General features: G+C 42.1%; 1 protein-coding gene across 2 annotated transcripts; it reads right to left on the bottom strand.

Moving 5' to 3' along the window:
• Positions 1–1,153: 1,153 nt before the first annotated feature.
• Positions 1,154–9,883, bottom strand: LOC124016357 (ER membrane protein complex subunit 10-like). Of its 2 annotated transcripts, XM_046331917.1 has the most exons (8): positions 9,756–9,883; positions 6,599–6,665; positions 6,363–6,475; positions 6,156–6,266; positions 5,867–6,051; positions 5,620–5,710; positions 2,089–2,189; positions 1,406–1,443 (listed from the first exon to the last, which is right to left on the bottom strand). In XM_046331917.1, the coding sequence occupies exons 1-7, from the start codon at positions 9,849–9,851 to the stop codon at positions 2,100–2,102; spliced, it is 753 nt and encodes a 250-aa protein (XP_046187873.1). In that variant the 5' UTR covers positions 9,852–9,883; the 3' UTR covers positions 1,406–1,443; positions 2,089–2,099. The 2 variants fall into 2 exon arrangements, with proteins under 2 accessions (XP_046187872.1, XP_046187873.1); XM_046331916.1 differs by lacking the exon at positions 2,089–2,189 and having other exon boundaries at positions 1,154–1,443.
• Positions 9,884–12,873: the final 2,990 nt, after the last annotated feature.

Here is a 12,873-nt window from a genome sequence, read left to right on the forward strand (position 1 = left end):
GAGGACACTAAAGCGAGGGAGCTCAACACTGAGCCTCTGAAAATAAGGGGCTACACCTCACAGCTGTGTACATAGACTAAAAACAGACAAGTGAACGTTGAGGCTGACTGACAAGGGGTGGCCATGTTGACACAGGGGTTCCAGAACATTCTGTCTCTAAAGCTATACTGCTGGCATTCTACAATCCCCCTAGCCTGACTCATTCTTATAAATATGAGCCTGACTAGAGACCAATTGGGAGATTCTTATAAATATGAGTGGGAGACAGAGAAGGGTAGAGTGGGAGATTGGAAGACAGAGGGGAAGTGGTAGAGAGACAGAAGGAGAAGGGTAGAGACCAATTGGGAGATGGGTAGAGACCGAGAGGGGGAAGTGGTAGAGACAGAAGGAGAAGGGTAGAATCAGAGGGAGAAGGGCAGTAGAGACACAGGGATAAGGGTGGTAGAGACAGACAGAAGGGTGGTAAAGACAAACTATGGCTTAGAATTAAGCAAAGATGAGATGGGAGTAAAGGCAGTACCAGAGAGCCAGGCAGAGAATTGAATAGAAGATTGACAGCAGAAGGATTTTCACGAGGAGGGACAGAGTAACAGATCAGAGAAGAAATTTGAGGAGAGGGGTTGGACTTAACCAGTGACTCAATAGTGTCCTGGCAACACTGTATTATTGGACTGTGAAGCATGACTGCTTTGATGTGGTTTTATGTGCCTGCTTGAATATGCGTGCCAGTCAAGCCGTGCAATAAAATAGAGATTAATGGCAGGACAGGGTATGAGATCTGAATGACAGTTCTCTGACACTGCAATAGCTAAACACATAATAAACACCTTATTACACGACTGTCTACAGCTATTACACAATGTACTTTTAAGAATTACCACAAACAAAATGCTGCAAATTTTATCCATGGTGACATGTTCACAAAAGCGACAATTTCCCTTTGTCATCCTCCATTGAATTGCGTTAACGTTGAACGAATCTTCAATAAGGCATCGTTCTGGATGGGCAGAGAAAGAGGACATCTAGTGGAGTAGAGAAGACTGAAAACAACTCCCATTTCCCTCTTTCTTCAGCATCCCCCACCCACACCACTCTTGAATATGTATCCAGCAGCATCATACTGGCTATCAATACCATAGTCAGACAGACACAGTTATCAGGTAGTAATAAATATTTTATTTTTCCCATCAGTTCAATATTAAAAATGAAGTTCATGACATACGTTCTCAAGGTTAGCTCATCTGTCCATATTAGTTTATGTGTAACAGTGTGTTGAATGGTGTGCATTTCTCTACATAATTATTTACAAGTAGAAGAAACTGCTCCACATAAATCATGTTGGCATGGCGATCATCGGCCTCCTCCATTAGCTGCTCCACCCCCGGACTGATCCTGAGCTCCTGACATCATCAGGAAGAGAACGAGGGGAACAATGTACATCCACTGGAGAGAGGGAGGCAGAAGTTCATGTTATTATCAAATGATACAAGATGTTAATCTAACTCAGGGTAAGACGACAAGCTGTGATTAGTGATGCTTCTCCTGCACAACAGTCCCACAGTTTCATCCCGTTCAATGTCCACCTCACTCAGCAAACGAGAGAAGGACAAAGAGTGGCTGAGAGAGTGAGGTGAACAGTGAAGTGAGACAACTCAGGGTCAATGCCAATGACAAGTGTGTAAAAGAAGGAGGCACAAAATGACTGTGGTGACTTTGGCTACTTAAACTGTGATAATTTAATCCACTTTAGCAATGAAGGTGTGTATGTTGTCCAATCCTATTCTACCAGAGTGCTTCATCTTATTACTAATCAATGGGACACACCTGGATTAATTAAAGGTCTGCAGTGACAAAAAAAACAGATCATTAGCACTGGATCATTAGCATTGACCTTGAATGACAAGGACAGGAAGGGAGGGACAAACAGGAAAAATGATTAGTGAAAAATGTTAGCGTTAATCAAATCAGTGAACAGTATAACACATATATACATAAGCTTGCAAGAAGCAGAAGAGACACGGAGCGCGGCACAGACATAGGCTGACAGCCCAGAGTGAGTTGCTGAATGAGCCAAAGTGAGAACAGTACTTGAGTGGGAATCAGCTCTGCTGCTCTTCGGCTCCCCCTGCTGAGGGTTGTGCCGAACTGCTGGCCATGAGGAAGATTGCACCTCCCAGAATCAAATACCACTGGAACACAGCACAGCATAGCACTAAGTCAACAAATGGCACGGCACAGCACTGAGTCAATAAATAACACAGTCACAATCAGCAACACAGACTCAGACAACAGCACTGATTAAATCAAACACAGCAATGGAAGCACAGCACATAAAACAGCACAGCACAGCACAGAGCCCTATACTATGTACGCAGTTTGAGCAGTTAGTGAGGTAACGTTGGTCAACCGAGTCAAACTCGGTATAACTGATACCACGGAAGTGGCTCACCTTTTAGCCAGGTACATTTCTATGGCAACAAATCCTTCAGAACTACCCTGCTCTCATTCAAGGTTAACTCAGGGCTAACTCAATTTATCCTGAATGAAGTGTCTGAGCTGCGAGTCGAGGACCAACGCAATCAGATTCCCTCCCTCTTGCAAAGATTGCGTCACCATCCCCTTCATTTGAGGAAGACGACTTTGTGTGTTAAAATAGGTAGAGTTAACGGCAGGCGGACAACCAATATCAACCGTTGTAGTACGGATAAAGCCTGAGCTGGAATGTGAAGCTAACTGAAGCTGGCTAGCTAGAAAACCCCGAGTAGCTTCAAATCGTAGCATACCCCTCAGGACAGGACATATCCGTATTGGCTAGGGTTAGACAAAACAAAGACACCTAACAACATGCCGATATACACCGACTATACCAAACTTAAGAACACCTTCCTAATATTCAGTTGCACCCCCCTCTTTGCCCTCAGAACAGCCTCAATTCATCGGGACATGGACTCCACAAGTAGGGCTGTTACAGTGACCGCATTACTGCCACACCGGCGATCACGAGTCATGATTACAGTCTTACAGGCTTCTTCAAGCTCTGATGATGCTGCTGCTGATCATTAGTAGCCTACAAAACTTGCTATCTGCCTGGTACTCAGCTCTCTATTGTCCCTCTAATCACTTTGACATCAATGCAAATGTAATTGAAAATCAAAACACTAAATGAGTGCTCATGCGTGTGATGGCCTCTATTAAAAAGAGGAGGATCCCATCAGCTTTCTATGGGCTTGGCCTACTATATTTATTTCTCAACTTTCATAATATTAAGCACATTGCTTCTCTTTACAAAGGGAGTATAGCCGACCTGGCTGGCAAGAAAATGAACCACGTGAAAAGTGTCCTCTATTTGCTATTTAAGTGCATAGATTACATGTATTTTCTCCCCCTGCCCGTTCCGACAGGTGAATGATAATGGTACATTCTAAATCAAAACTAATTTCATACATATATTATTTAGTATCTGAAAAGACAAGATTAAATCAAGAATAGTCTGATGGGTGATAATATTAGTCTATCACTTGTGAATGATGCGTTATCACTTGTGAATGATGCGTTATCACTTGTGAATGATGCGTTATCACTTGTGAATGATGCGTTATCACTTGTGAATGATGCGTTATCACTTGTGAATGATGTGTTATCACTTGTGAATGATGCCCAGCTTGTGTGCAGTAAGGTAAGAAACAGTGTGTGCCTTTTTTTGGCGACTTTTTCAAATCATAGTCACACACCTGGCCTATCTGTTTAGTTGTGATACAAACCATATCAAAAGTGGCCAAATAACTTCTTAAAATGAGGCATATTAAAATCAGCTTTACAACGGGTTCAGAGCCTAACTGGCATACATACGCAGCATGTGAGTCAAGTTTCGGGGAAGACCATTTACTAATGGACATCCACACTTTTAGCCTACTGCCAGGTGCGCATTGTCTGCGGTTATAATGTGAAGAAATGCCTAATAGTTTAGCAACATTTTAAACTAAACGTTCTGATCTGTTGTGTCAGCTTCATTGCTTAAAATATGTTTTTTGATGCTAGTGGTGGTATTCATTTGGGATCTATCCAATCCCACAACTGTCCCAGACTATTTTTGGAATATTTATTTTTCGCACAGAATAGGTCAATTAAAAAGTAAATGTAGACAGTTCTTTCTGTCAATATGCGCCTCGGAATTGAATAAGGACGCGCGCAGTGGCGTCCCTTGAAGTGTCTGTCTTCACTTGTAGCCTGTGAGAAAGACATGATCACGTGACGGAGAGCCATTTGAGTGAGAGGTGCTTTATATTCAGCCCAAGGGCATAACGGCCACTGGTGGCAATGGCATGGATTTTTTTTAGGAGCAATACGGCCACACAAAGGGGATGCCGCCAGGAAATTAAAGGCTTATCAAGTGCTTGTCAAATTGTGAATGAGAGACTGATGTGTACAACCTGCGCAAGAAACAAAGCAGAGCTCATGCCTTTCATGCGCCTTTTTTCAAATCATCATTACAGTCGCATCATGCAGCCATAGAATGTATTACAAAACATATTACCCAACATTTGTATCAGAACTAAAGTTACATAAATCTCCAAATTAAGCATATAGGAGTACCTGTTTCTTTGTTAACTGCTCAACACAGAATAGCCGCATGTGCGCCCTCCCTCTAATCAAAATATCCTCTCCATTTTATTCAACCATGTTCAATTCTATTCTTCATATTATAAAATAATATAAAATAATGCCACGGAATTCTAAGCAAATCTTGTCTGCTAAATGAACTAGTGCAGCCCACAGCCATATGGCATAGCCAGATCAGGGCCTAATACTCAGAGTATGCTACCCTGTCTGAAATAGACCACACTTTCCTCATATCATGTTTCTTTAGACCTGTCTAAAATAAATAATGGATTTATTGTGATGGTGTAGGCTATATTACATGGATTTATTAGACTTTTTCAAATGTAGATGTTCCAAAGATCTCCATCAGTGGAGTTTCGCAGTTCCACTGTACCGGCCGTGTGTACTTAGACTTGCATGGCTTAATCTTTGAGACAAGCATATGCTACTGGCAGGATCAACCAGGTAGCCACTCACAACATAGAGGTTGTACCTAGGCACACTAAGCAAAGAACAACCAGGGACCGGTCCTATCCCGTAGGCTATGCATGGAAGATAGGAGATGCTAAATGTGTTTATGTTAATTAACGGTAAATTACTGAGACCGGCAGTTATTTACTTGACAATCACCAGCGTATGAAATGTCATTACCGCCACAGCCCTATCTACAAGGTTTCGAAAGCGTTGATGTCCTCTGGGTGATGGACCATTCTTGATACACACTTAAAAATCCTTCTTTAACCTGTCTCCTCACCTTCATCTACACTGATTGAAGTGGATTTAACAAGTGACAATAAGGGATCAAAGCTTTCACCTGGCCTGGTCAATCTGTCATGGAAAGAGCAGGTGTTCCTAATGCTTCGTACACTTAGTGTATATATATATATAATGGAACAGAGCAGCTCAAGACTGAACAGCAGAGCAGAGTTTAAAAGACTTGAAGAGCCCAGGGATAGACCCAATAGACGGTCATAATGACACAGTGCAGGACACAAACCACAGATGTCTATGCACACTTACATATTTGGCAAAGAAGGATTTCTGCTCCTGTGGCTTGCCTCTCTTTTCATGTTCTATGTCCATGCGCTCAATAAACAGAGCCGTCTCCGGCCTGGGGGAGAGGATGATGAAGAATATTGTTAGACAGAGAAAGAGAAAGGTTGAAGAGAAAGAGTTAGAAAATCAAATCAAATGAAGATTTGATAGAGCCAGAACCATGTTTCTGTGACCAGAACATCAATAAGGACTATTATATATTATATATTACTGGGGTGCATTGGTAGGCGGTATGATGGTCAGCGTAGTATTAAAGGCCTCCAGATCAACTTCGTCCTCCACCTCTGTCCCCCGACACGCGCCTGGAATGGTCACTATGGAAACGCCGATGAGGTAGCCAGAGACATCAGTGTGGAGGGTGATGACATCGCTGAGGTGGGACTCAACTAAAGAGCACTGAGGGAGACAGAGAAGAAACAGATATGTTTACAAAAGAAAATGCCAATGAGGTGTGTTGTCTTTTTTTATTTCAGCTTGCTATGAGGGTGAGACACACATACCGCTCTGACAAACGCCGTCAGGTAGCCATCCATCTGGCGCTCTGTCTGCCTGTCTGTCAAAGACACTCTGGGCACTCGGATTTTGTACAGACCATCCACAGCAGCCACTTCCTGTGTCAGAGGGACAGGGGGATACAGATTCAGAACAAAATCCTGACTGCTGACAGTAAACTCCAAACCACATCTGCCTCTACCTTCCTCTCCCACCTTCAGAGTGTTCCTGTCCTCCTCTGATAGCTGGCTCTGGGAGAGGGACACACTCGTCTCCCTCCCACCCCTTAACTGCAGAGCTCCACGCATACGGAACCGAGACGCATCATCTGAAAGAAAGAAATGGTATAACAACACATGATGAGCACCAAAATCGTGACCTCGATATCTCCGTCATTCGGTAAATGGAACCTTGAAGAATAACGTATCACAGTTAGACAATACATACTCACCAACTTCAAAGGAATGCTCAAGAGGGACAGAGAATCCACTGAAGTCTGTGTCCAGCCCATCACCAGTCTGTGGAGAAGGAAATAGATGCAGTTTTACTAGAAAGAATAGATTCCGACTCTTGCTTACAGGTACACTGTGGTTGGACAAGCTTCCTGTTTAGATTAAGACACCGCGGAGCTGGAGCGAGATATGGCTTGGAAAACGTACCTCAATCCACAGAATTGTGTTGTACTACAAATTGTCCAATTATCCCAAATGTTAGACCGATATTTTTTTTTTAATGGCAGTGTCTGTCAGCCAATCATCTCCTTTGTTGTGTCCCTGACTAAAAACAATATTGGTCGACCAAAAGTTGTCTGTTCTTTCGACCAATCGATTGACACATCCTATGTGTTTCAACTATATGCACAGAGCCTGTCTGATGCTTTAAGCGAACTGTTTGATGAATTAGTTAAGACACAAATGACTAGAGGGAATCCGACCGCAATTGATTTGATTGTGCTGCCTGGCTCAGGTTTGCTGCTCAGTGTTACAAAAAAAAAAAAAAAAGAGAGACAGCGAATGACTGTGTGACTAGCACCCGTTGTCTCTCTCTCCTCCCTGCTGCAGAGACCACCACAGAACATCAGTGTGTATAGCACCGTCTGTTTTGCTGAAACGGCAACATAATTACAGCCATTTCTGACTGAAAAGTTCTGTTACCGAAATTCCTAATTTGTTTAGGAGAAACTATCCCTATTCCCTCAACCTGTGCTCTCTTTATGTGACACATGTATGCTTCACATGCACATGACCAATAGGGCCTGACCTATAGCATATCATAATCACATCAATAAATTGGTTAGAACAAACTCTGTACACCTTAAAACGTGACAGCAAAATGAATGCAGAGGACGTGACAAATAAACTTGAAGCAGGGGAACGTTTACTGGTTGCGCAGGAGGTAAAGGGGAAGCCAGATAGTTAGTTGTGGAAAATACTGGAGATCAAGAAAAAGATGGTATGGAGCAAGCGCTGCGTGCATATTAGTCCTGTGTGTGCCAAACAGGTGCTATTAGACTACAATATACTTTTCCTGACCGTTTCGAAACAATGTAAACAATAAATAAATTAGACTGTTGTAATGTTTTTTTGTAAAGCCTTTATTACAGCAAAGACTAAAATCATTTGTAAATGCAATTTACGAATTGAAACGGTTTAGGCCTATTTATTGTTTACGCTAATTATGAATTAAATCATTGCTTGTTATTTTATTTTTAAACTAAAATGCTCGATTCCATTGCGGTGTGATGACATGAACGGATAAATGATTGAGTGATGCAGTAGCCTATATAAGTATTGAAATATAGGCCTAAGTAAGTTATGGTATTGAGACTAGACTTTGGCCTACAACTTGATGGTGGTTATACAAGGTTGCTTTACTATGCCTACTAATGACATGATTTATTATTATAAGGATGATCACAAAAATAGTAATAACAACAATAAGAAGGAGATCAAGGAAAAAGGGTTATTATTATTATAAATATATTTTTTCGGTCAATCTGGAACAATGCAAACACTAAATAAATTATAAATAATACCAGAGAGGATGGTCTAATTTCAAAAAGTGTAAAGCCTTTATTACAGCATAGCAAAGATTAAAAACAGCAGAATTTGAAATTGTTGGTGCTCACAGAATCAGTAGGCTGTCAAATAAATACTCAAATAGGCAACAGAAGCAGGATCTGTCTTACATTTAACAGTTAGGCTATTGATTATAGACCTAATTAATTTGGTGTTTCCTCTCTCCTCATTTTTCTTAGACAATTAAGGCAAGGGCTGTTTTCTGCTGCCTCAGCCGCATTGTTCTCAACACCAATATGATGGTTTACTTTGCTATTATGCACATTGCAACATGGTCTAGGAAAAGATGCCAATTCAACAGGCACTGATGTGTTTCAGAACCGCAGACTGCGACCACTATCCAACGTGGGAGAAATCGCATTTGTTTTAAAATAAGCATTATTTGTGTTGCACCATTGTTCTGCCATAATATAACGTTACATTTTTAGTAGCACATGTCTTACTTAGACTGATGAACTGTGCCATTTCAACGGCCTCCACAATGGATCAGTTCACTCAGACAGGTGCGAATCAGACAGGTGTCTTGTACACCATGATTTTTTTTTTTTTACTAAAGAAATCTCATTCGACCAACAACCTATCAACCAAACAATCGACCAATCGACTAAATGGGGTCAGCCCTATATTCAACACGGCCTGTCATTCCATAATGGCTGCTGTGGCTACTGCTAGCTAGCATTAGGACTAAAAACGGAACAAAAAACGGCAGTCCTTCATTCTTCTCGGTGTAACAGTTGCGATAATGGGATTTTTTTGAAAGCGTAACGCATTTTCTCATCCCCCGTGGTGTATTAACCTAAACAATAATCGAAACTATCCGACCCCAACGCAGATGTAAAAAAGCGTAGGATCGGAATCTATTCTGGCTAGCAGTTTTACTTACTGCATTGGCAGTTCCCAGGGCAGAACTAATTTGATTGGCTTTTGAAAGTTAGGGTAGATCATTTTTCAACAGAAGTGCTGCAGCAAGAAGGAGCAAAAAGTGCAGTTAGCAACTAGGGCCCCAATGGATGCTGTAATATATATACCTACCCTGGGAACACTTTACAATGAGCAGTTCAGATGTAAGACGACATTTCCACAAATTGGTCCTGCCATTCAAACATAGTGGTATTGATCCGAATTCTTCTTGGCTTGATTTACAGTGCGTATGTGTTGAACACATCCGCGCAATATTACAAATGACTACCATAGCGTGACAAATTGAGCACCACCACCAAGGCTGTCAAAGCCACCTACCTAGATAACGTTAGCTAGCTAACCAACTACGGCCAGCTAAACAACATAATATCAATCTAGCTAGCGTTACTATAACGCTAATTTTGCTGCCAACGTTACGTGTTTGATACACGTTGGTGAAAACATTATCTGCACAGTAAGTAACGCTGTATTGCATTCATGCGTTGTCTTCATTAACTCATTTGGCTAGTTAGCTAAGGTCGGACGGTTAGCAAGATCTAACAGCAAGCACCCTAGTTATCTAAGTTAATGTAATTAGATATTGGCAAATAAAAAGTGGTTTTGACATACCTTTCTGCCAGTGTTGCAACACGCAAAATCAGCACACAATATAAGTATTGTGGGAATAATTGACAGTAACAAACACAACCGTGGAACTGAAGCCATTTTGTCGGACTGTGCGTCAAAGTAAACATGGAACTACAATGTTACGCGATGACGTAACACACCGGAGAACGAGCACCAACCTATAGTAAACTGCAGGTGGCGATAGAGTAGCGTTGATAGCAAACTTCATGCAGGACGGTTGAAATATCTAAAACAAGAGATTGAAAAACGATAGTTGGCGGAGTGGCGTGGAGGGGGGTTGGGCAGGGGGATGGACCTTTGGAATTTAAGACCAGGTTTAGCCATTGTTCTCTCTCTTATGTCTGGCCTTCACAAGAGAAGGTCACAGTTGTTTTATAGGTTGTGCTTCATTTATTTGGCGTGGGCTACGGACAAACAGTAGCATGCGTGAAGTTAGGTTAATGAACCGTAAACTTGTAAACTCAAACCTCTGTCTGGACAATTGTTCCTCTATGATCTAGTCAGGTCATTAAAAAAAACATTACAGTTCCTCAATGTAGGAAGCAAGCATTTTTGTAAACGTGTGGTTAGCATGTAATTGAATATAATTTTTATTTTGTTTAAAAAAGTCGAATAAGATAGTACTTTATTAATCTCCCAAAGGGGACATTTGATAAAACAATAAAACACAACAAAGGACGCACAGACGCTAAAAGCAGAACATCAAACGAATATAAAAACGAAGTGTTCGTGTGACTTATTGAACAGGTGATTAGTCTTGTTCAAAACACAATGCGTTGAGCTCCCGTTCTTTGCATTTTAATTTCACTGTCTTAATATATTACCCTTCTTTTACTAAATAATGTATAGGCCTAGAGTTAAAAGTGAGACTAATTATGTATGTTATGGACTTCAAATATATTATTTGCTGTGACATTGAGAGTGAGGGCGAGCGTAATTATAGTAAATGGGCTACACAGATGCACTCACATTGTCACACATTCAATACAAGCAAAAGGCCCAGGAGTATAGTCATGTACCATCCTGTTTCACTTGAAACCTGTATATTTTACCTTCCTTCCCAGGATTCCTGTTTCTGTCTGAATGTGTGAGTGTTCCTTATGACAACTCCCCTGCCATGTGATTCTCTCAAATTCTTGCTTTGAATGCATTCCCTCTCGCTGGGGCTGCCCATCACTCTCTGTCACCACTCTCAGACAATGGTACTGCCTCCCTGTACACCCCTCCATACTATTCTTAGGACAATGAGCACCATGTACACAGCTTGTCCCTTCATGTGAAACTGTAGAATGACCTTCAAAAACAATAATCTGGATAGATCACGAAACTAGAGCGAAATAAGATTTTCATGTAATTTAATCCACAGAGTGAGGATTGTTGACATATATTTGACATTTTTATCTTAAAGCGTAATTGAGAAATAATTAATTGAATATGGAACATTTTTGACATTTTGGCCTTACCCAGGCCTCCTTTAAGACTCCACAATGTTTAATCTGTAGCTGCTACAAAGCAAAGGTGGTGTCAATAATCCTTCCAAAAACCCTTTGATGGATTACATTTTGTGGAAATCTCTGAAATCACCTTCTTTTGTTATAGTTTGTGAGGAATCACCCATTCATATCTTATGTGCCCCTACTGAGAAGTTAAGAACCTTGGAAGATCAGAGTGGGCGTACCAGTTGGTGTTCTTAACATGTATCTCAAATTAGAATTTTAGTGTCAACCTCTACTATGGATAATTCAGTCCTCTCGGGACAGATCTATAGTAGCAGTTCAGGTCCATTACATGAAATCCAAATTGTTGTAATTTGTAATTCAACAAAATAGGAAAAATGCCATGGGGGTGAATACTTTTGCAAGGCACTGTATCTTGTTATTCTGGCACCACCCGGCCAGGTCTCTGACCTCCTCCCTTTAGGCTGTCTCGTCTTGTCGGTGATCAGGCCTACCACTGTTGTGTCGTCTGCAAACTTAATGATGGTGTTTGAGTCGTGCCTGGCCACACAGTCGTGGGTGAACAGGGAGTACAGGAGGGGACTGAGCACGCAGCCCTGAGGGACTCCAGTGTTCAGGATCAGCGTGGCATACCCTCATCAGCGTGGGGGCGGCCCGTCAGGAAGTCCAGGATCCAGTTGCAGAGGGAGGTGTTTAGTCCTAGGATCCTTAGCTTAGTGATGAGCTTTGAGGGCACTATGGTGTTGAACGCTCAGCTGTAGTCCTGGTGGGAAAGGGCAGAGTGGAGTGCAATAGAGATTGCATCATCTGTGGATCTGTTTGGGCAGTATGCAAATTGGTGTGGGTCTAGGGTTTCTGAGATAATGGTGATAATATGAGCCATTGCCAGCCTTTCAAAGCACTTCATGGTTACGGACGTGAGTGCTACGGGTCTGTAGTCATTTAGGCAGGTTACCTTAGTGTTCTTGAGCACAGGGACTATGGTGGTCTGCATGAAACATGCTGGTATTACAGACTCAATCAGGAACATGTTGAAAATGTCAGTGAAGAGACATGCCAGTTGGTCAGCAAATGCCCGGAGCACACGTCCTGGTAATCCGTCTGGCTCCACGGCCTTGTGAATGTTGACCTGTTTAAAAGTCTTACTCACGTCGGCTAGGGAGAGCGTGATCACACAGTCGTCTGGAACAGCTGATGCTGTCATGCATGCCTCAGTGTTGCTTGCCTTGAAGCGAGCATAGAAGTGATTTAGCTCATCTGGTAGGCTCGTGTCACTGGGCAGCTCGCGGCTGGGCTTCCCTTTGTAGTCTGTAATAGTTTGCAGACCCTGCCACATAAGACGAGCGTCGGAGCCGGTGTAGTACTATTCGATCTTAGTCCTGTATTGGCGCTTTGCCTGTTTGATGGTTTGTCGGAGAGCATAGCAGGATTTCTTATAAGCTTTCCTGGTTAGAGTCCCGCACCTTGAAAGCGGCGGCTCTACCCTTTAGCTCAGTGCGAATGTTGCCTGTAATCAATGGCTTCTGGTTGGGGTATGTGCGTACAGTCACTGTGGAGACGACTTCCTCGATCTACTTATTGATAAAGGCAGTGACTGATGTGGTGTACTCCTCAATGCCATCAAAAGAATCCCGGAACATATT

This window comes from Oncorhynchus gorbuscha, linkage group LG26 (genome assembly GCF_021184085.1).
Source record: "Oncorhynchus gorbuscha isolate QuinsamMale2020 ecotype Even-year linkage group LG26, OgorEven_v1.0, whole genome shotgun sequence".
Lineage (NCBI taxonomy): Eukaryota > Metazoa > Chordata > Actinopteri > Salmoniformes > Salmonidae > Oncorhynchus > Oncorhynchus gorbuscha.